Source organism: Cuculus canorus, chromosome 14, assembly GCF_017976375.1.
Source record: "Cuculus canorus isolate bCucCan1 chromosome 14, bCucCan1.pri, whole genome shotgun sequence".
NCBI lineage: Eukaryota > Metazoa > Chordata > Aves > Cuculiformes > Cuculidae > Cuculus > Cuculus canorus.
In genome coordinates, this window is record NC_071414.1 from 14,251,250 (window position 1) to 14,271,248 (window position 19,999).

Here is a 19,999-nt window from a genome sequence, read left to right on the forward strand (position 1 = left end):
GAGCATAGATCATGGCATAGGGCAGCACAGCAATGAACCACAGAAAAAGCAGCCTGCCCCTCGTGGAAAATGGAGCTTAAGAAACAGAACTAAAGGTGGCAAGAGGCACCACAGGAATTCAGGGAGCTACAGAGGTTCATATTGACTTACCATAGGGCATTTTCCCTGCTGAATATCCCACCAGAGTCTCTCTTTCCCCCCACAGCAATGTGTGAACCTCAGAGTGGGGTTTAGCACAGCAATGTTCTGTTCAAAATTTTCCAAACAGTCTCTGTCTCTAGAGATGCATCTTGTGGGTGCAGAGGATGAGTTTGGATTGCTGCTAATCCAGACTGTTGTGAACCTGAGGCAAGAAATGAATACAGAAACAGCAAACCTGTTTGATGTGAGAGCTCTGTTCTGCCCAGTCCATAACCATATTGCAATGAAACATCATCTGCAGTGGGTGACTTTGATGGGAAATGTATCACAGATCCAAATGCTCACCATTTCTGATGCTTTCCAACATCACATGTGAAAATACAGCCAGGGAAGAGACGAATCATTAGTCATTCCTTCCAGCACACCAGGGTGTCTCAGGCAAGGTACCAGCCTGTTTGCAACATCGATGTCTGAGAGGGTTCACTCCTCTCATTAGTACCACAAACTGTTTTGCATACCCCTGTGCTGTCTTCTCTCCTCAGGATCACGCTGACACTGGCCTGCCCCATGGACCTGAAGAACTTTCCCATGGATGTACAGACATGCATCATGCAGTTAGAAAGCTGTGAGTCCTGTGCGCATCTCCATTTTGGAGAAGAGACAACATGTTTTCCCTCTTCCTCTCCCCTGTCATCTCCCTCCCCAGCTGCAAACCCTTTCCCAATTCAGCCTTCACTAGAGACTTGCTCAAGAATCACTCGCTTAGGATTTTCCATTCAGTCAGAACGTGGTATTTCCTAGAGAAGCCAAACCCTGAAAGATCCCATGAGAGGAGCCCTGGCTTGCTTGTGTTTACACTGACCTTTCCATTCAGAGGAGAAAGGTGAAAGTGCTTTCAGCCGTGAATGGGATTTTTTTCTCTCTGGGTGAACATTTGCTTCTTGTACATGTTGCTTATCCCAAAAAAAAGAGGAAGATTATGAACAACTTCATTCAGAGAAAGGGGTCAAGTTTGAAAAAACAGCAACCTGGTCAACAAGCCAAACTCAAGAAAAAATGTGATGTATTGCATACTACTCATAGCACAACATCACTGCTCCAGTGCAGGTCATTATCCTAGTTTTTACCACATGCACAAGCAGTTCTGCCTCAACCCAATTCCCACTCATTACAGCATTGCGAAGGGAGGCCAGAATAAGCCCTTATCTCCAAGCATAGCTCTGTTCTACAAATCTGTGCCTTTCCAGCTCAGTATTTAATGTGTTTCATACGGTGTTTGTCCCCTCCTCTGAACAGTTGGCTACACAATGAATGATCTCATATTCGAGTGGCAAGAAAAAGGAGCCGTGCAAGTTGCTGAAGGGCTGACACTGCCTCAGTTTATCCTCAAAGAAGAGAAAGACTTGAGATACTGCACAAAGCACTACAACACAGGTCAGTGCTGTTTACCCTTAGCTGCTGGGTTCATTAGAGAGGAACTGAGGACTGCATTTGCCACTCTCCTGCTACATCTTATGGCGCTCTGGTGCCACAAGCCTTGTCCTACACAGCTAAGGACAACATATATAAATACACATCTACATGTTGTGGGTAAATATATACATACAGCCAATAAAAAGCTAATAGACACAAGTGTGTAGAAACCCCCCTTTTCCTCAATAACATTGGCATTGGTTCAAGTGTGTTTGGTCTGGACTTTCTCTCCCAGGATCTTCTTTTACTTGGACACAAGGGAGTAGGTGAAATTTAAATGACAAATTACACACTACGAAGAGCTTTCTGTGCTATGTTGATGTTGTATATACATATTTCAGAACTGGGTAACAGCTGTAAATTTTCTCCTCTAACAAAACTTGGGTTCTAGGCAATGCAAGAGAAGTCCCCAGATAACAGCTGAAACAAGAGGCTCACCATGTCTTATCACTAAACTGTCATGTATCTCCTGTCATTCTCAGGCAAGTTCACCTGTATAGAAGCTCGTTTCCACCTTGAGCGTCAGATGGGCTATTACTTGATCCAGATGTACATCCCCAGCCTCCTTATTGTCATTCTGTCCTGGATCTCCTTCTGGATCAATATGGATGCTGCACCTGCTCGTGTTGGTCTGGGGATCACCACAGTGCTCACTATGACCACACAGAGCTCTGGTTCCCGAGCATCATTGCCCAAGGTAGGGAACACGCTTCTCTTAACAGAAAAGGAAAATGTGCACTCTCTGGGGACAGCACATGAATAAGCCACCACACAGGTCCTCCTGCTCGACATAAGACACGTTCCGCAGCTATTGCACTATTCCCGCTTAAGAGCAAGCAGAACAAATTCCATAGTCCTCCTGCAAAAAATTTAGCAGAGTTTCTATCACTAGCAGCAAAACTTCTGCTAAGATTCAGCACACACCCAGCTGCCAGGAGCTTGGAACTCTGTACCTTACAAACCCTTACAGCAACAACACAGGAATATGCACCCTACATTCGAGCTTTTTACTCACTTGAACATCATACTTTACTTTTATAATTATATTGAATTTCCCTGTTATGAAGGGCTTCTGGTATGATATGATTGGGTTACTATTTTCCTTGCATATAAACCATCACAATCAACACCTGGATAAATTAAAAACTATGGAATTATCGCTACTTAAGATTCCAGGAGCAGTTTCCCTGGCCTGATAATAGATTCATGTTTAATGAGTAAGATTTTGGTAATCAAGGGCAAATGTCAACTGTATCAGGGCTTGATCAACTCATTCCAAAGACCTTGGGAATAATATGTAAAATGGCAACAAAAAGGCATTGGGATGAAGAAACCACCTCATCTCAGTCTCTCTCTCTCTCTCTGACACTTAGGTGTCCTATGTGAAAGCCATAGACATCTGGATGGCCGTGTGCTTGCTGTTTGTGTTCTCTGCACTGCTAGAGTACGCCGCTGTCAACTTCGTGTCTCGGCAGCACAAAGAGCTGCTCAGGTTCAGAAGGAAGAGGAGGCATCATAAGGTAATACATAAAGCATGAAGGACACGGATGAAATTTGTCCCACAGAACATCACTACATGGTCAACTGAATTGAGCCACTAGCTCCCAAGGAAGTCTTCAGTATGTGGTCAGTTGTTAGGGTCACACATTAAAAAGCAGGGCTACCTCGATGAATTTTGTCTCTTCTAACAGTTTGCTAGACCCTAGGATTCTAGCAAGCTGGTTTTTGTTATCTAGCCGAGCAATCTAAGTCAAAAGTGTTGTTCTGAACAGAAGAATTTCCACAAAGCTTTGCTGTGGTCTGAGTTCTCTTCAGAAGACACAGTGAGGGCTGAGAGGAGGCAGGCAGGGAGGTGTGAGGGATATCTATCAGAGGACAACATCCCTCAGCAAGACAGCTTACATTAGCCCAGAGGTAAGTGACACCTCTTTTGTCTTTGTCATCTCCATGTTCAAAAGCATCTGCTTCTCAGATGGACTGCCAGTTCCTCTCAGAAGGAAAGAGCAGTCTTCGCAGCCTTAGCTTCGCTCCATGCTTATTTGCCATGACTGACGCCAACCTGAGCATGCACGCATCACATAGATGTGCATCCCCTGCAGCCTGGACTCTGTTAGCTTTTAGGCTGAGGTATCACTGCAAAGATTTTACCTCACACAATGCACTAGGTAGAAATGTGATCAGAAGGCCAAAGGCACTTAAAAATTTCCCTTTATAAACTAGTAGAATTAGGCATGTGGTATTAAATTTTCAGCACAAGGATTGAGAGGCTGCCCTCAAGGTAGTATGAAAAAAAAACCAAACCCAAATAGTATATTTGCTAAGAAAAAAATAAACAAAAACACAGAAAATTTTGCTGATGAGAATCTCAAGAGACCCCTCTAAGTGACCACCAAGGTCTGCCTAAAATATTCCTCCTAGGTGTTTTTCTGCCCTCTGTTTTAAAGAACCCCTCGTGATCCATCGCGTTCAGGGATTCCCTATTCCACTGCCTCACTGTCCCAGCCATTACAAGCCTTTCCCAGGGTCTAACCTGTCCTACAGCTGCTCACAGAGTGTGCCTAGAGAACTGCCACCATGCCAGGAGGCAGCAGAGGCTAAGGAGCAGGAATCTCTGTCTCTTTCAGGATTTGCCTCACTGCTTCAGCCATTTTTGTCTGCAAAACAGGAGATTATTGTTCACTTGTTCCCAACCAGGGAGGAAGATTCTTGGACAAACGCAGGGGAAAATAAGTAACAGATGAGACCATCAGCACCCACTGATTTTGTCAGCCTCGCCGTCTCAAAATCATTTGGGGCTGTTTTGGTTCAAAAGGCGTGGGCTGCTTAACAGAGCCAAAGATAAAACCTCGCAACACGGATGCCTTGTAGTGCTTTTATCTCTTCATCCAGAGTCAAGCGTCCTGTCTCTTCATCTACGCTGTCGTATGTAGATCAGTCTGTTGATAAAACAATAAGGAGGAAAAAGCCACTAATATACAGATGAGTTTAAAAGATACTTGCCAGAGATGTTCCACTGAACACACGGCACTGTCACAATCCCTGCCCCAATCTCACAGCAATTTAATTGGAACAAAGCATAAACAAAAACACTTGCAAAAGCAAAACGAACAAGGGTTGCAGGCTCATCAGAAAACTAGGAGCTGACTGCAAATATGCAAATGAGTTCATGCAGCTGCCAAAGAACGTAATTGCTCTGTCCCAATGTCCTGACTTGTCTGGGTATCTCTGCCTGGTATAGTCATGACATTCCAGGCTAAAAACAAGTGAGATGTTGCAGCAGCCCGTGCTGGTGGAGGCAGCTGAGGGGAGGACCAGCCCGTGCCTACATTGCTTAGGTCTGCTCAAATCAAAAGCTACTGGCCATTCTTCACAGCTCGATGTGCTCGACAATGTGCCATGGTCTGGCATTAATACAGATGAATCCGGATAAATCTGTTTCCTACTTCCCTCAGAGTTGGATGCAAGGTGCTAACTTATTTTCATCATTAAGCATCTTTCTTCCTCTCTAAAAAATAGAAGTCAAAACAAGAAGTATCTTTTGCCAGGTTTCAGTTGGTTCTTTCCATTTTTGAGCCACCACCTCTCCTTCCAGAAGAAAGGAGAAAACTAGACTGGAAAGATTAACTAGAGAGCTCTCTCCAAACCTATTACTGTGTCTGCATTTACTGGGGCAGACGGGTCTTGGCATGGGGAGATGTAGGAACTGTGATGTCTGAGGAGAGTTACTGGCCCTCCGCAGTATGGACCTGTCTGGTTAATATGATGCCATCACGAGACCCACTACGAGTGTATTTGGAGACCCAGCCCAAGAAGACCAGCCCAGTATGGCTGATGGTGCCTTTTCCCTTCTCCTTTGATATCATAACTTTAAAAAGGCACCATTAGCTTCTCTATCCTGGATACAGCACTCACAAAAAAAAATCAGCCACAGAAAACAGACAGTGGCCCCTTGATAATGAGAAGACAAAAGAAATTCAGTAAATTAGGGAATTATGTGATTTAGGCTAAAGAAGGCACATGTCAGCTCATGTGCGTTTGGGCAAACAGAGAAGAGCAAAGGTGGTTTTATGTATTATGAACTCTCATAATACGGTCGCAATGAGAAGGTCTATAATCTCCGAGCATCTCGGAAAGACAGACCTTTGCATCCCACGCACATATTATTAGGTACGCAAAGGAGTCCAGTTAAGGGGAGGGGGACAGCTTCGGGCTGCAAAGGACCTTTACAAAACTCTCCCTGATGCCCCAGAGCAGAGCGATGTCACTGCCTGCTGCCCCCGGGCACAGCCCAGGGCTCCTATGTCATCTCGTGCCACCTGCCGGCAGTCGCTACAGCATCACCAGGCAGCAGGAGAGGCAGAAATGTCCCCTGCAGCCTCTGCCCCTCCAGGTCCCCATCACCTACACTGACAGTGGCTCATCTGCAGTGCAGGTTCTGCCTTAAAAGTACAATGCCTGCATTGCCTATCATCAGAAAAACAGCCTTCTATCTGAAAAAAAAAGCTCTCCAAGAGAAGGGTTTCTGTCAGCCTAACTCCCATCTAACAAAGTAGCTCTTACTAAATGTTCTACACCTGGACTCACTCAGCCCCGAGAGCAGCTGGGTCCTAATTGTTGGTGACTCAGTTTCTCCAACCGGTGCGCTGTGCCCTTGCAGAGGTATTGTTAGGAAGCAAAGACATTTGAAGATTGTCAAGTCTCAGGTGCCAGAGACACACAAGGACAACCTGACCAGAGTAGGGAAGAATTATCCAAAGGCCTGCAAAGTTGTCTTAGCCAGAACTCTGAAACAAATAAGCCTGCTAGAAGGTCATACAACTCACCAGCTTGCCACCTTCCCCCCAAAATACCCAATATAAAGAAGGCTTAATTTTATTTGGGTTGGTTTGCTTTGCTCAGATATGCCAACGTGCTCTCCCTTCTGCTCCTCCTCCCAAACCCCTGGCACAGTGTTTCCATCCCATGCAGCTGCCTGCTCGGTACAGGGGCCATCCAGAAAAGACACTCTGCAAAGCTAGGAAGGAATAGCAAGGCATATCTGGCAGGCGGGTTATGAGAGAGGGGGCCGGCAGATCAGTGTTGGGGGACACAGCATAGATCAGCCTCTGTGACCGTTAATTAGTGCCATTTGTCTAACAGTTACCCCCAGTGACCTGTGCTCAAGAGACTTGGTTCTGACCCTGCCTCTGCAGCTCACTGGTTGTGTTACTTTGGCCAAACTTGGTTTCCCTGTGATTACGTCTCCATGTAAGGGGGATAAAGAGGACTAAATCATCCTTGAGAAGAGGGCTAAATCTTCCTGAAAAGCGTGCAAGGCCTCCGCCAAAACCAGCATTACCATTTGCCTTTAGACTAAATTACTTTTCTTACTTAATAACCAGAATTAGCACAAGCAGCCGTGTCTCACCATTGACCCATAGACGGCACTTCTGTTTCTCACCTAAAAGATGTCCCATGGGAAGGGTCTGGGAGTTCTTCCACAGGTGGAGGACTGGTCGCACGCTGCCTGCAGAGGTCTTTTTCTGGACAGCTCTCAGCTCCCGCACATCCATGTAACTCTGTAGGAAGTCTCGCGCTGTAGTTTCGACTACTTGAGTTACATGGAGCCCACTCCTTCTGGGCAAGCTGATACAGCAGAGGCAAAGCAAAGAAGGTGCTGGTAGGAGCTGGGGGGAGGGAGAAACAGAAGCAAAACAGGGGATACAACTGGGAAAACGAAAGCAGTACCATAAACCCTTCAAGTACGTCAAAGACTCCAATGGGATGGAAGTCAGTCCTGTTCTCCATGAGGTGCCTGGATCCCCTGATTTGCATCTGTGCATCACACAGCTGGCACCCCTCTATAAGGCTGATCTCCCAGTAGCAGAGGGTTTGTCCAAGGGAGCTAAGGCTGGGGTATGACAGATGTCTTTCCCTTGCGGAGCAGGAAGCTGTCAGTGGAGAGCCTTATAGCGAGGGTGCACTGTCTATATCTTATTTTAAGTAGAGTCCCATGCTGAATCTGTTTCAGGAGGACGAACCTGGTGAAGGCAGGTTCAATTTCACTGCCTATGGGATGGGACCAGCTTGCCTACAAACCAAGGATGGCATCTCCGTCAAGGGCGCCAACAACAACAACACAGCCAATCCGGTCCCGCCGCCATCCCGCTCCCCTGAGGAGATGCGAAAGCTCTTCATTCAGCGAGCCAAGAAGATCGACAAGATCTCACGCATCGGCTTCCCTATGGCATTTCTCATCTTCAACATTTTCTACTGGATCATCTACAAGATTGTCCGCAGAGAGGATGTGCACAACCAGTGAGGGAAGGGAAGAGGCTGGGAAGGAGTGAGCAATCCTTTATATATGTGCAATAGCAATGCAGCAATGCATGAATTTAAGAATGTGGCAATATCTACTAAAAAAATAAGGGGGAGGGGGGCTGGGAGGGACTTTTAATCACGTCAACTGAGGTTAACTGGCACAGGAAAGAGAATAAAATACCTAGGGAGTGCAGGGTGGGGGTTAGTTTTACAGCATAGGAAGGTTTGGATTGCTCCAGCTGCAATCCAAGCAGTGTAATATATTAATATATATTCATGCTTAATTATAATGCAAAAAAGAAAACAATCGAGAAAAGAAAAACAAAAAAAAAAAAATCCTTTTTTTAGCCTATTAACAGCTTAGATTCTCAAATCACTGGAATGATTCATAATTCCATGTGCAGAAATGACTGCAATTATGCTTTATCTGACTTTTGCTATAGAAAGGCTATACCAGTCAAGCACGTGGGGAAAAAGAACTCTAACAAAAAAGGGAGGGACCCAACCCAAGAAAATCATGCTATGCTTCTCTAGGTTTTGCACTTTGAAAAGTGGATAGGCAGGAAACTTAAGAAAGAGGCTGTTGTCTGCTGTTTATTTTATATATTTACTTTTTTAGTCACGGGTTTGCCAATCAAACACTTTGTGACTTTTGGATAGAGGAAAGCAAATATATTATCTCTCTCATCCCCATCAGAGAGAATCCAACGAGAAACACAAAAAAGACATCAGGGCCTTCCTCAGAAATCACAGGTACCTTCTGGCAGGATTTGAGTCCCGTGAGTCAGAAATACTGATCAGAACACTAGAAATTATGAAGAGTTTTTAAAACAGCTCTTTTTTTTTTTTTTCTCAAACCTCTTTCTGCCATATTTCTTTGCAATCTGGGGGATGGAAGCAGTGGATGAGTTAAAGCAGAAATTATATTTTAAACATAGAAAAAACAGGCATATTCAATGCCTTATTGTGAAAGGACCGGGCAAATGGCAATATTGTCAGCAAAGGGTGGGTGGGGGGAAGTTGTGTACAGAGAGAGTGGCTTTTATTTTCAGACATTTCATAGCAGTAATATTAATAGCAAAGCTCTGAAACTCTATTTTTTTATCTATTTTGGTGCTGCATTTAGCTTTAACATGAACTGGAAGGTGGAGCAGGCTGCTTTGCCCCAGGAGGGGAGGTTGGCACAGTTTGGTGGGGAAGGGGGGAGGGAACGGGTGAGAAAAGGGGTGTCCCTTTGGACAAGTGGTAGCACAGGTAGGTATTTGGGGTCGGAAAAGATGCACCAAATGCCTTCAGGGTGTTTTATGAAAGCCTGGTTTGGGGCTGGCATGGGCAAGTCAAGGGCTTGATGACCCACTTGCCTTCCTGGGCATGAACGGGGCTGCAGCACCCGGGGTGATTCAGTCGTGTTCGTTTGCACTTTATGGAGGCGGGTAAAAAGACATGAAGGAAGAGACAATCAGTCTGCACTGAGGCACTTGGGGTCAGGTCTGGATTAGGCACTAAATGAATGCAGAGAGATAAGTGGCACCCAAGCGGTTCTTCCACTCTCCCCTCCTCTTCCCTCACTCCTGTCTCCTGCTCAGGACTGGATGACGGCTGACCTGGGCTGCGGATTTGATGCTTGCTCTGGGACAGACTGGGTCGGGCTTGCAGAAGCTGCATCGCCCATAGCAGCTTACAGGAAAGCACCTTCTGGCCCAGGTCAGCAACATCCAAAGCTGGGACGGGAGGCGAGAGCCCATGCTCAGCCATGGGTGAGCACAGTGGGAGGCAGCTACTGGGCAGAGAGGGAGCACAGGGTCAGTGCTAAGAGGAGAAAGCCCAGAGAAAAGCACTAGGGATCTCCTGGGCTGGGTAGAGCGACACCCATCTCTGAGGCTGCCAATTCAGCACCTTTCACCAGCACTAAACACACTTTATTTAAAAAAAAAAAAAAAAAAAATTAAAAAAAATAAAAAAAAGGAAATAAACCAAGGATAAGAACTAAGGGAAAAAAGGGAGAAAAAAAAGAAAAACATGATGGTCATTGCATGGACTAGGGCAAATGGCAATATTTCCTAATGTTTTGGCAAAGGCCACCCAGCTTTCTGAGTTCCCTTGCACTGCTGAGACGCAGAACAGTCACACGATACCAGAACAAACCAGTACATCAGCACCGTCTCTCTACTGGAGCAGCAGAAAACCTGTGGGCTGAGGGTTTCTCCTTCCCCTGGCAGACAGTGCTTTCCCAAGCAGGGAGAGCTCGAGCTGTTGAGCAGAGCCATTATTTGATGGTAGGACAACTTTGAGCCTTGGCCAGAGCCCAAGTCTGCTGTTGGCTCTGGTTTTGCTTACTGAATTATTGAACTCTCGCTGCGTGCGCGACAGACAGTCGTGCCAACTGCGGGTTATGCGATTGCTTTAAATGGCACATCCTTGTCTGAGATGAAAGAGCAGATCCAGGGAATTCCCTGCCTTGCTCAGCAGCAGGGCAGAGGCTTGGCAGCCCACGCGCTGCACTTCCTTGCTCACATAGGGAAACAACCACAAAGCGCTGTCCTTTGGGGGGAAAAAAAAGAGAGGTGCCTTGACACCCAGAGCTTGTACTTGGGAGCCAGGAAATTTGTTATGGTTCACACAGCTTCTTTGTCTCCCCAGGCTGTGTGGGATGGCACACCAGGGCACAGCCAGCTGCAGGGCTGCGGGTTTTTTCCTAACTGGAGCTGCTCTAAGAAGTTGCTTGTAGGTTCTTAACAAATTCAATGCACCTCCCTCCCATGAAAGTGAGTTTTGATCCCACATGCCAAGGGCAAGAGCAGAGCAAGGAGATGGCATGTATTCCCACTTGCTTTCATTCTGCTCTAGCTCAGAGAAGAGCCTTGAGACCAAAAGGAAATCCCATGTTTGTCCTAGACTTATGGTTTGGAGACGCAGATAAGCTCATGGTTAGTGCTTCACTGGAGCCCCAGTGTCACTTCTTGGCACTAAGGCCAGAGGAGGGCAAATTAGGGTCTGGATATCATCAGAAAGATGTTCACATTTCCTGCTCATGCAGAAGCACTTCAGCTGCCAGTGGAGCCCATGGGAGTTCAGGACCTGAAAGACGAATTACACGCTTACCAGCCTGCCTTTACACCCAGTTCAACTCTGCCAATCACCACACGCATTTGATGCTCACCACAAGCAGTATTACTTTCTCTTCATTAAGCAGCCAGTCTCCATTAGGGGCATTTCCCAACCCCGAGGCTGCCTGCACAGTGACAGCAAGCAGCACTCATATCCGAGTATGAAACACGCTGGGGTCCTGGCAAAGCTCTGATGGTGCCAAGATAGCTGTCTCACAGATATCCCACCAGTTTCACCACATAGACAAGGCCTCAGTCTGTCCTCAAAGTCCCTGGCAAGTCTGTGCAGTCTCCAAAAATCAAATATTTTTCTCCATCTCTACTAGGCTGTGTTTAGTTTTTGTATTGCAACAGAATTTGCTGTGATAACCTATCTCATCTTCAAAGCAAGCTGCTTTTGTAGTACGAGAAATCATATTTACTAGTAAGAATGCACAGGATTTGATGTTCCATGGTAGCTTCCAGGCATATTGATGGAATTTAACTTGGTAATTGTTAGCTCTTGTTAAGAACGAGGCTCAGAAACAAATCATCTGAATAAAATAAACAGTGGTCAGTCTGGCAGTAGAGAAAGAAAATAGGGTTCTAATTCACTTGGGCTTTTCAGAAAAGCATAGCTTTACCCCAAACAATATTATTTCCAGATGTTGCTGGAAATTTATGACTTCATGAGCAGGAATTATTTTTCTTACTATAACTATAAGAATGCAAAAGAAAAAGGTAGGATAAGTTGCTTTTTTTTGGTCAGGTTGATGAGTTTTTCCCACTTTGATTCCTCATTAAAGCAGCTTTTCAGCCAGGATCTCAGTACCATGGAAGTCTTAGAGGTGCTGAAGCGGGTCCAGGACAAACCAGTAGGCACATGGTCTGCTCCAGACTGCAAGGCTTAGCCTTGACCCTGGCAAAGCACCAGCTTGCCTTTAAACACACAGGCAGGGCCGTTTGCTTCATGGGTCTGGTAAAGCCCTCATTCCTTCTGTCTGAGAAGCCTTAACCAGTCAGGGCTGGGGGACTTTGTTCCTAGAAGTAACAATTTCAAATGTTGAGTAATATTCTCACTTCGTCTGAGCAGAAAGAATTTGCTTTTGTTTTTCCCAGACTTTTCTGGAAGGTTGTGTGTTATTTTTCTTTCTTCTGCCTCTTTAAAAGATCTGTAACTTTAATGCAAATCTAAGACAACTCAAACTACCCTATTGATTTTCCTTTGTATCAACTGTAATTTGAAGACCTTGCTTGGTTTCCTAATGCTGGTGGAAAAAAAGATTAACAGTCTTTAAACTACATATATTTTTAAACAGAAAGGAACCTAAGTGTATTTTAAACAGTGCCATATTTTTCACAACTTTTATACAATCATATTTTTGTACATAGTTCTTATCCCTGTGCCAAAGAGACAATCTCTTTCAATATCCCAGTTCCTTACTCCAAAACCTTGCTACCGGGAGCAGTCGATAATGCAATAGGGACCCCTTTCTCCCTCAAACCCCAACCCTACCAGCACAGCTGCAGGGTTGGCCTCACCATCTGCCAGCTGGACACCATGCATCTCCTCTCTGGGTAACTGTAAGAGGCAGGTCCCTGCCATGCTGGAGCATCCCATAGAGTTAATGTAATATTTGATACCTTCCCTGCCAGAAACCACCTGACGCTCTCCTGTCTTCTTCTCAAAGGGAGGTGTAAGGGATATCTTGTGCTGCTCCTACTTTACAATAGATTTCCATCATTTCTATGGAGAGAGTGTCCTATTACAGTTGAAAATTTAGATACTTAGTTCTTCAGAGTGCTAAGATATGCACCAAAGCAGAAGTTAACACTGATTAGTTTTAGCATCTTCAAAATTACTTCAGGTCCTTTAAGTCTTCACATCCCCTCATCTCCTTAACCACTATTTCTTAATAGCAGCTGCACCTCTCTTGCTCAAATCAATCCACACCAAGTTTGTTGCCTTGCTCAAATATCTTGCATTTTTCTGTGTTCATCTCCCTTCTTCTGTTCCTCCACTTTCATTTCGATGGAGATAAGTTCCTCAGCTCTGCAACCTTTGAACAGCCTAACACAGACAGGTGACTTGGGAAAAGGCAAAATACGTGAATAAAACCATTCCTCCTAAGCAGGAAGGTAACAGAGTTGCCAGGGAAGGGCCCCCATAGTAAGGGATGCATGAAGAAGACTCCTGGGGAATACAAGGAGGGAATAAGAAGGTCTTTTTTGACTGCATTCTGTGCAAGAGCAAAGCACTGCGGGTCAGAGAACGCAGACTTTTTGGCTGTTATCCCTGCAAGGTTCCATGTTTTTCAGTGATCCACCTATACAGCGACTGTTTACTGGAAATTGGGTTCTTATATTCCCTGACTACTCCTACTGTGTTGCATAGCAGAGGGTCCCAAAAGAAATAAGATGTTATGAGCCAGGCGGTATGTAAGAAGCTGTTGCATGTTTTGCACAGGGCATCTACCCAAAGCTACTCCAGGCTCTGTCTGCAGCCCATGGTGAGACCCTGGTGCTTGCACAAGGCGAGTTGTTCTCCTCTGAGAACTGCTTAGATGATGCCCTTGGGTGATGCCCTCAGACAATCCCACGCTGAGCAAATACTGAAATGCACAGCCTAGACTGGAGTTAGCTTGGAAATAGGAAGCACAGACTGAGCCAGGTGAGGTATCCCAATCTGTGATCTCCCTTGTAGCAGGCATCCCATACACAGGAAGGCTGACGTTTTCATTTGTCAGATCTACATCTCTCCTGGTTCGTCTCTATCCTCACTCACCCTATCATGTTGACCCAGTATCATGCTGCTAGCAAAGCACCAAGGCTTGAAGAGAAGAGGAAGGAGAAGGAAAAGCAATAGGAATGTTTGCATGCTACATCACTGCCTTCTCCTAGCATTCAAGGCAGATGCTGCTAACAGGTATGATGCAAGAGTCAAAGCTGGCAACAGGATTTACGAGATTGAATTGAGTAATCATGAGCATAAATTCTAACAAATCTGGGTTGCAGTCCTCATGCACTTTACTACCAGATTTCCAAGTAGAAATCATAATGGAGTCTTACCTTTTTGATATAAATGCTCCTGGGTCTGTTGTTGAGGGAGCACTGAGGCCGTTCAGGAATGGGCTGGTTCCCAGCAGTGCAAGTGGTTCAGGTTCAGTACAAGCGGATGGTGAGACTCTGGGGAAAGACAGGGGTGGCTTCGCATTGGCTTGGCAGTCCTATCAGCACTCAAAGCATGGCTGCTGGGGCTTGAAGGCTGTGCTTCGTAGTCTCGCTGCTCCTACCAAGAGTGAGAAGCCATCCATAAAAGCACAACAGATAAGGACACCTCAGCAGCTTCCCAAAAGAAGTAGTTCTCAGCAAGGAGGGAGGATACAAAAACCTACTACCTGTTTCAAGCCTGAGGTTCAAGTGTGTTGGTGCTTCCATTACAAAATCATCCATCTTTTACTGGGCATGGGATGATACCAGTATGAATAAGCCATCAGCCTAGCTTGAAATTAGCTTTTATTTAGAGATTTGTCACTTGAATTGCATAAGTAGCTTAAGCCAAATGAGGACACCCTCTTCACCTATCCAGGAAATTTGGCTGAACCTGTCAGGGGCACAAGGTACCATCACTAACTGTGCTCTGGCTGAGCTCTGCAAGTGTGTCAGTGCTGGGACAGGTGAATCAAACTTGGTATAAGCAGGAATGGGTAGAACTGGCCTGGAGATACCAGGACTGAGGGGCACAGAGCTCACGAGTAGTTTTTTTTCTACTATGGCTTTTGTGGATCTGGTCCAAGGATTGCAAGCACTGTAGCAGGCTTTAAATCACCTTCTCTTGTAGGTCCGTGAGAGGAAGTCTGCCTTATTTAGGCACTTAGAGAGATAGGACACTGTTGAGTTTCTTGTCTGACAAAGGCAAGAATCAAGCTTTAGGCTGCAGACCAGCTGAGCCAGTTGGCCTAGGCTGAGTACACCAGGCACTAAATTACAGCTCCATGTTCAAACCTAAGCTAAACTTGCAGTGAAGACACCCTCGGAATCATGATTACAGTGGAGGCCTGATAGTGGTGTTGCTTAAATCAGCATTGCCCTGTCACAGCCCTGCCAAGATCAACATCCCACGACTTCCAGCGATAGCAGGATCAGGGCTTGGGCTTCACTCTTTCTTGCTTGATGCCTAATCCCCAGATATTGACCTTTATTGAACTAAAACTATGCAATATTAAACAGATTGTGCCAAGAGTGATGCCTTAGCCACCTCTCCTGGATATGCACTTGTATGTTTTTAAAAGTATTCTCATCACAGGTGCTTGTGATGGGCTAAAAAAAACCAACAAGCAAGCTCCAGAGGCACGAGGCCAGCTCTGGAGCTTGTGATGTGTCGCAGACAGGCGTTACGTTTGTGACCACAGCTTTTGGGTCAGCTCTGCTCCTCTGAGGCTGCAGTGTTAGAAGCAGAAGGGTCCCAGAAGTTCAGCTCCCCACCCAAGCACAGAGTAAGGGCAGGGGTCAGAGATGAGAAAGGAAGAGCAGATCAGGACTTGTGGAAGGCACGGAAGCTTATAGTACTTGCTCTTCACTGTAGTAGGTGCAGCCACAATTGTAATCCTGGTCCATGTAGTCCTCCTGGGAGTTGAGGCTTTAAATACTGCTGCTTGTTCTTCAAGAGGTTGGAAAGGGAATTCAAGAGGCTTCATTTTTCCCATGGAGAAAGAGGTATGGCACAGCATGGGCAGTGTCACCTCTGAAAACAAAGCTTGAGAAAACAGCAGATAAAGAAAGGAAGGGGAGAAGGGGAAGACTGTAACGGAAGAATGATGCTGGAAACACTTTTCACTGAAAAACTGCACACTAAGGTGAAGGACACTGTATATCTTTCACAGGCAGGAGTATAATGAAAAATCCTGGCAAGCCCTTGATCAGATGCAGGCCTCCAATTGCCATCAATCCCACTTTTTATTAGAAAACAAACAAAAAAGAAACCACTACTAATTAATTAGGCTATTGTTATATCCTTTCCTTACCATTTTGTTTAAGTAACCACGGCCAGTGCTATTGTCACAGCAGTAGAGCTCAGCTCTGCAAGAAATGTTCAGCTAGAAGCTGACCAAACAAAATCTGAGCAGAAGGGAGCACAAGTTCCTTTAACTTATGCTTGCCTAGGATGGAGAAACAACTGAACAAGGGCTTTGAAACTCTGCTCTGCCTTTGCCGACACTGAACTTGTACTGTTTCCTTTCTGTCCGACTCCTCCCAAATCTGCTTATGTTTGTGTCAAAAACACTTGCATTCTTCTGATTCCAAAGTTAGATTAGATTTAAGCAGGGAAAATAAGCTCAGAAACAGCATGAACCGAGTTGACAAATCCATGAATTAACCTACTTAAAGTGGAGAACTGTAAAAACCGCAGCTCTGCCCCCAAGTTGTTGCCCGCTTCAGTCCTCCAGCACTGAGCAGGCTTACTAACCTTGACAGAGCAGTTGAAAGACACACGCATCTGAAGAAAATGATTGATAAACCCCTCCTTAAGTCAGGTCACGACCGCAAGTTAATCCAGGGATCTGTCAGCTGTGGGAATATCCCAGTTGGAATTTGGGGGAATTAAACATTAAGGTCCAAACAGCAATGTTATGTGAGAACCCACTTTCCTCTCGCTGGGAAGAGAGATCTGTTGTGCTTGAACTCTGCCTTTGAGCTCCATCTTGCTGCTCACTGCAACATCAGAGCATCTTACCATACAGTCAGCACTGCACTCCCTGGGACTGGAGCAGCAGGTCAGGAGAGACAGGCCAACTCCAGAGACGTGTGGGGTGTCAGACATGGACATTAAGGCACAAAGGCCACGTGACTTAACTCGCCACGTGCATGTGGAATTAATTATCCTGAAAAATGCACCACCTGGAGCATCTCAATTCTATTGTGAAATGGAATTCATACACAGAAGGATAATTTTGTGTGGCTTCCAAGTCTGGCCACGACATACCGACAGAAGCAATCACAGCCAGAGCTCACCTCTTCTTTTATGGACTTGTTGAGCTACAGGAAAGATATGACTGTTTCAAATGAACTGAAACAGAAGGCAATTGGGCTAAAAGCCATTCACACGTGTTTGAGATACGGTAATACTCCAGCAAATCAAGAGACCTATAGAGAGGTGGAAAGACAAAGCAACATACTACGGAATTCACTCAGAAATGGCCTGACATGCAGAGATCACTGTGAATTTCATCGCAGTTTTCTATCCCTGCAGTATTGGTGAACACCATTCTGGAAGCAGCCTTTGAATCCTGAAGATGCACAAACCTGTCCCAACAGCTGCTTTGAGATCAAACGACAGCCATAAACAGGCATAACATCCTTGTGGACAGTAACATTTTATGGACTGTGTTGTCTACTCACATTCCACCATGGTGTACAGCATATCATGCTTATTATATTAAAATTCAGATGAGGAGTAATGAAAAATTTACATGTAAGTGATAAAAAAAACGAGGGGAGAACCCAGGAATTTCTCCTTTCCAACTAAAAACGCACACCCATTTACATTGTTTTGTAAATGAATTTCTTTAGAAGAACAATAAAAATACTTAAGATATTTCTCTTCAGGACAACCATTGTACATTTGGTTTTACTCTAGAGGGGGAGATATACACACAGAGAGAAGGAATACTTCCTAATTGAAAACATGCGAAGTGGGAAGAGTTCACCTAAAGAGAATGTTTTTACTTACACCCCTCACAAATAGTCTCGGAAGTACCCACCTCACTGGTCAAACCCTGAATAATCTGCTATCTGGAAAGAATACCTCCTCAAAATATTTGAAAATGCCTATTAAGTAGTGGTATTTTTTTGTCCTGTTTTCTGTATCTCTCCCATCTGTAAGCCATTTGTATGAAGAAATTCGTTGTTTTCAAAGCTTGAATTACTAAGGCTCATTTGTTCCAAAACACAACAGTGCCTTGACACTGTTTATACCAGGGACAGCCAAGGGCTCTGACAAATGAGCCAGGCTGGGTTCAGCAACCACAGTAGAAGACGTCAGTGGCTGCTCCATCCCTCTGCCAGCACCCAGAGTTCCCCACAGAGAGGGCAATGCCAGTCACCCTCCACTCTAGTAGAGCTCGGGGTGAAAACATAGGGTCACAGATCAAAACCTCAGCTGTGGGACAGAGCACTGTGGATGCTACCCCTCTTGCCACAGATCCAGGAGAGCCCATTTATCAATGCTCTTTTGTAAATACTAAATCCCCATTTAAACTACTATTGCAATTTTTGTCTGTGTGTGCTTGTTAAAATATAAATCAGGATACAGATATTTTCTCAAGCTTGTTTTTAATCAGGAGAGGACAGGCCACAAGACCAGAGCATTTTCTTTTCATTTTTTCAATCTTACCGAAACTTCAGAACGAAACAGTGGCATTAAAATTGTCCCCATTTAATCAGCTCTCAATCACAGGAAAAAACAGGCAGTCACTTCTAACAGGACAAAACTCACCTCCCTTTAACTTCTTTAAAACAAGCATTGAAGCTCATATTCAGCTGATTTAGCTTTCACCCTTGCAAGGTCAGTGCTAAAATATCAGCATCTCACAGGAGATAATCAGGAAAGTATTCGGAGAGTAAGAATTAGTCACTAGAGTTAAGGTGAGGAGGAAGAGTGAACTGCTTTCCAATCATTTCTATCTAGTTCATTAACATCACAAGTCTGAAAGAAAATAATGGAAAAAGACAACGCTTATTAATTTTCATGACATTCTCCCCTCAAGGAAAGAAAGGACTAGAGAAATATAGAATATAAATGTGATATCCATGCTTAAAATTTGGGATGTAAAATTCTTCAAAAAGAATAAACCAGTTTAACCATCAAGTGTTTACACCTTCTCCCTGGCCACCCTAAAAACGGACCTCCCTGTCTTTTCTGTAGGGATTTATTATATGTATATATACATACACAAAATTGGTATGGCCTTACACTCCATTTAAGGATATTTTGCTACATTGGTCAGAGCGCAAAACAACTGCTTCCTTAAAAGCAGCATTTTTACATCATGATGAAATAAACCTGTAACTTCTACATTTTGCATGACCACACAAACAGTGGCAGATTATTTTTCCGGCTTGTAAAAAAATTTTAAACCAGAAGTTCTATTTCAGCAGTTTGAAGATGGAATGTAAAGTTTCTGCTGTTACATGTATATAAAATATATTTATTGAATCATACATTCATGCTGATTCCAATATAAAAAAAAATAAAAGATTTTTCTGACATTCTCTCCATGGATTTTTAGTGTCGGAGGTTCCACACTGCAGCCCACACTGCTGGTGCAGTTCTGCTAATGTAACATTTCATGACAAAAAAAGGCAAAGGACCAGTTTTACAGTTATGCCTTTTATTCTGAAGAATAATCTCTCCCATCTGTGACCTCTCGAGCTCCACCCCACAAAGGAATTCCTACAACAGCAGCAGTATCAGCCTTGTAGCATGGAGAGCTCCATAGCGCGCGCTCCCTAACTGCTCCTTATTGTTTCAGACTCTTGCAAGGCTAATAACGCACAGTTCACCTGCCTTTCAGAGAATTCAAGATCAAGTCCAGGCAGCAGAAGCAAGACAAGCGTGATCAAGGAGGACACATCACAGCTCTAGTGTGTATGAAACACATCCAAGTCACTCTGGTCTAACAGGTATCCGAACAGAGGTCTTTGTGTTGTCTTTACAATATCCTGGATTTTAAAGTCAGGCACAAATCAGCAGCAGCACTTTCAGAGCCAAACTATGCCTTATACGCTCATGCAGGCCAAAACAGGTTCTGGCAAGGAGCTTAGCTGTCCATAGCTTAAGGTCCATACGAAGAAAAAAAAAGGTATTTCATGCACCATTTTGCAAGCTAAGATGTGGCATTACTTAATACACGGCCTTAAAATTCTTTGGTAGATGAATTGACCTTGATGCAAACACCCAGAAAAGCATTTCAGAATGTTAACGGACTGCCGCTCACTCT

The 19,999-nt window shown here is 44.7% G+C and overlaps 1 protein-coding gene across 2 annotated transcripts in view; it reads left to right on the forward strand.

Annotated features, from left to right (window-relative positions):
* The window catches only part of GLRA1 (glycine receptor alpha 1), a 37,828-nt gene extending 29,835 nt beyond the window's left edge, over positions 1–7,993 (forward strand). The window contains exons 5-9 of one of the 2 annotated variants that reach the window (XM_054079623.1): positions 684–766; positions 1,438–1,575; positions 2,097–2,311; positions 2,988–3,134; positions 7,601–7,993. In XM_054079623.1, the coding sequence (XP_053935598.1) occupies positions 684–766; positions 1,438–1,575; positions 2,097–2,311; positions 2,988–3,134; positions 7,601–7,915 (898 nt within the window). In that variant the 3' untranslated portion in view covers positions 7,916–7,993. The remainder of the gene's footprint in view (positions 1–683; positions 767–1,437; positions 1,576–2,096; positions 2,312–2,987; positions 3,135–7,600) is intronic. The other variant, XM_009561392.2, reaches the window with a different exon arrangement.
* The last annotated feature ends 12,006 nt before the right edge of the window (positions 7,994–19,999 follow it).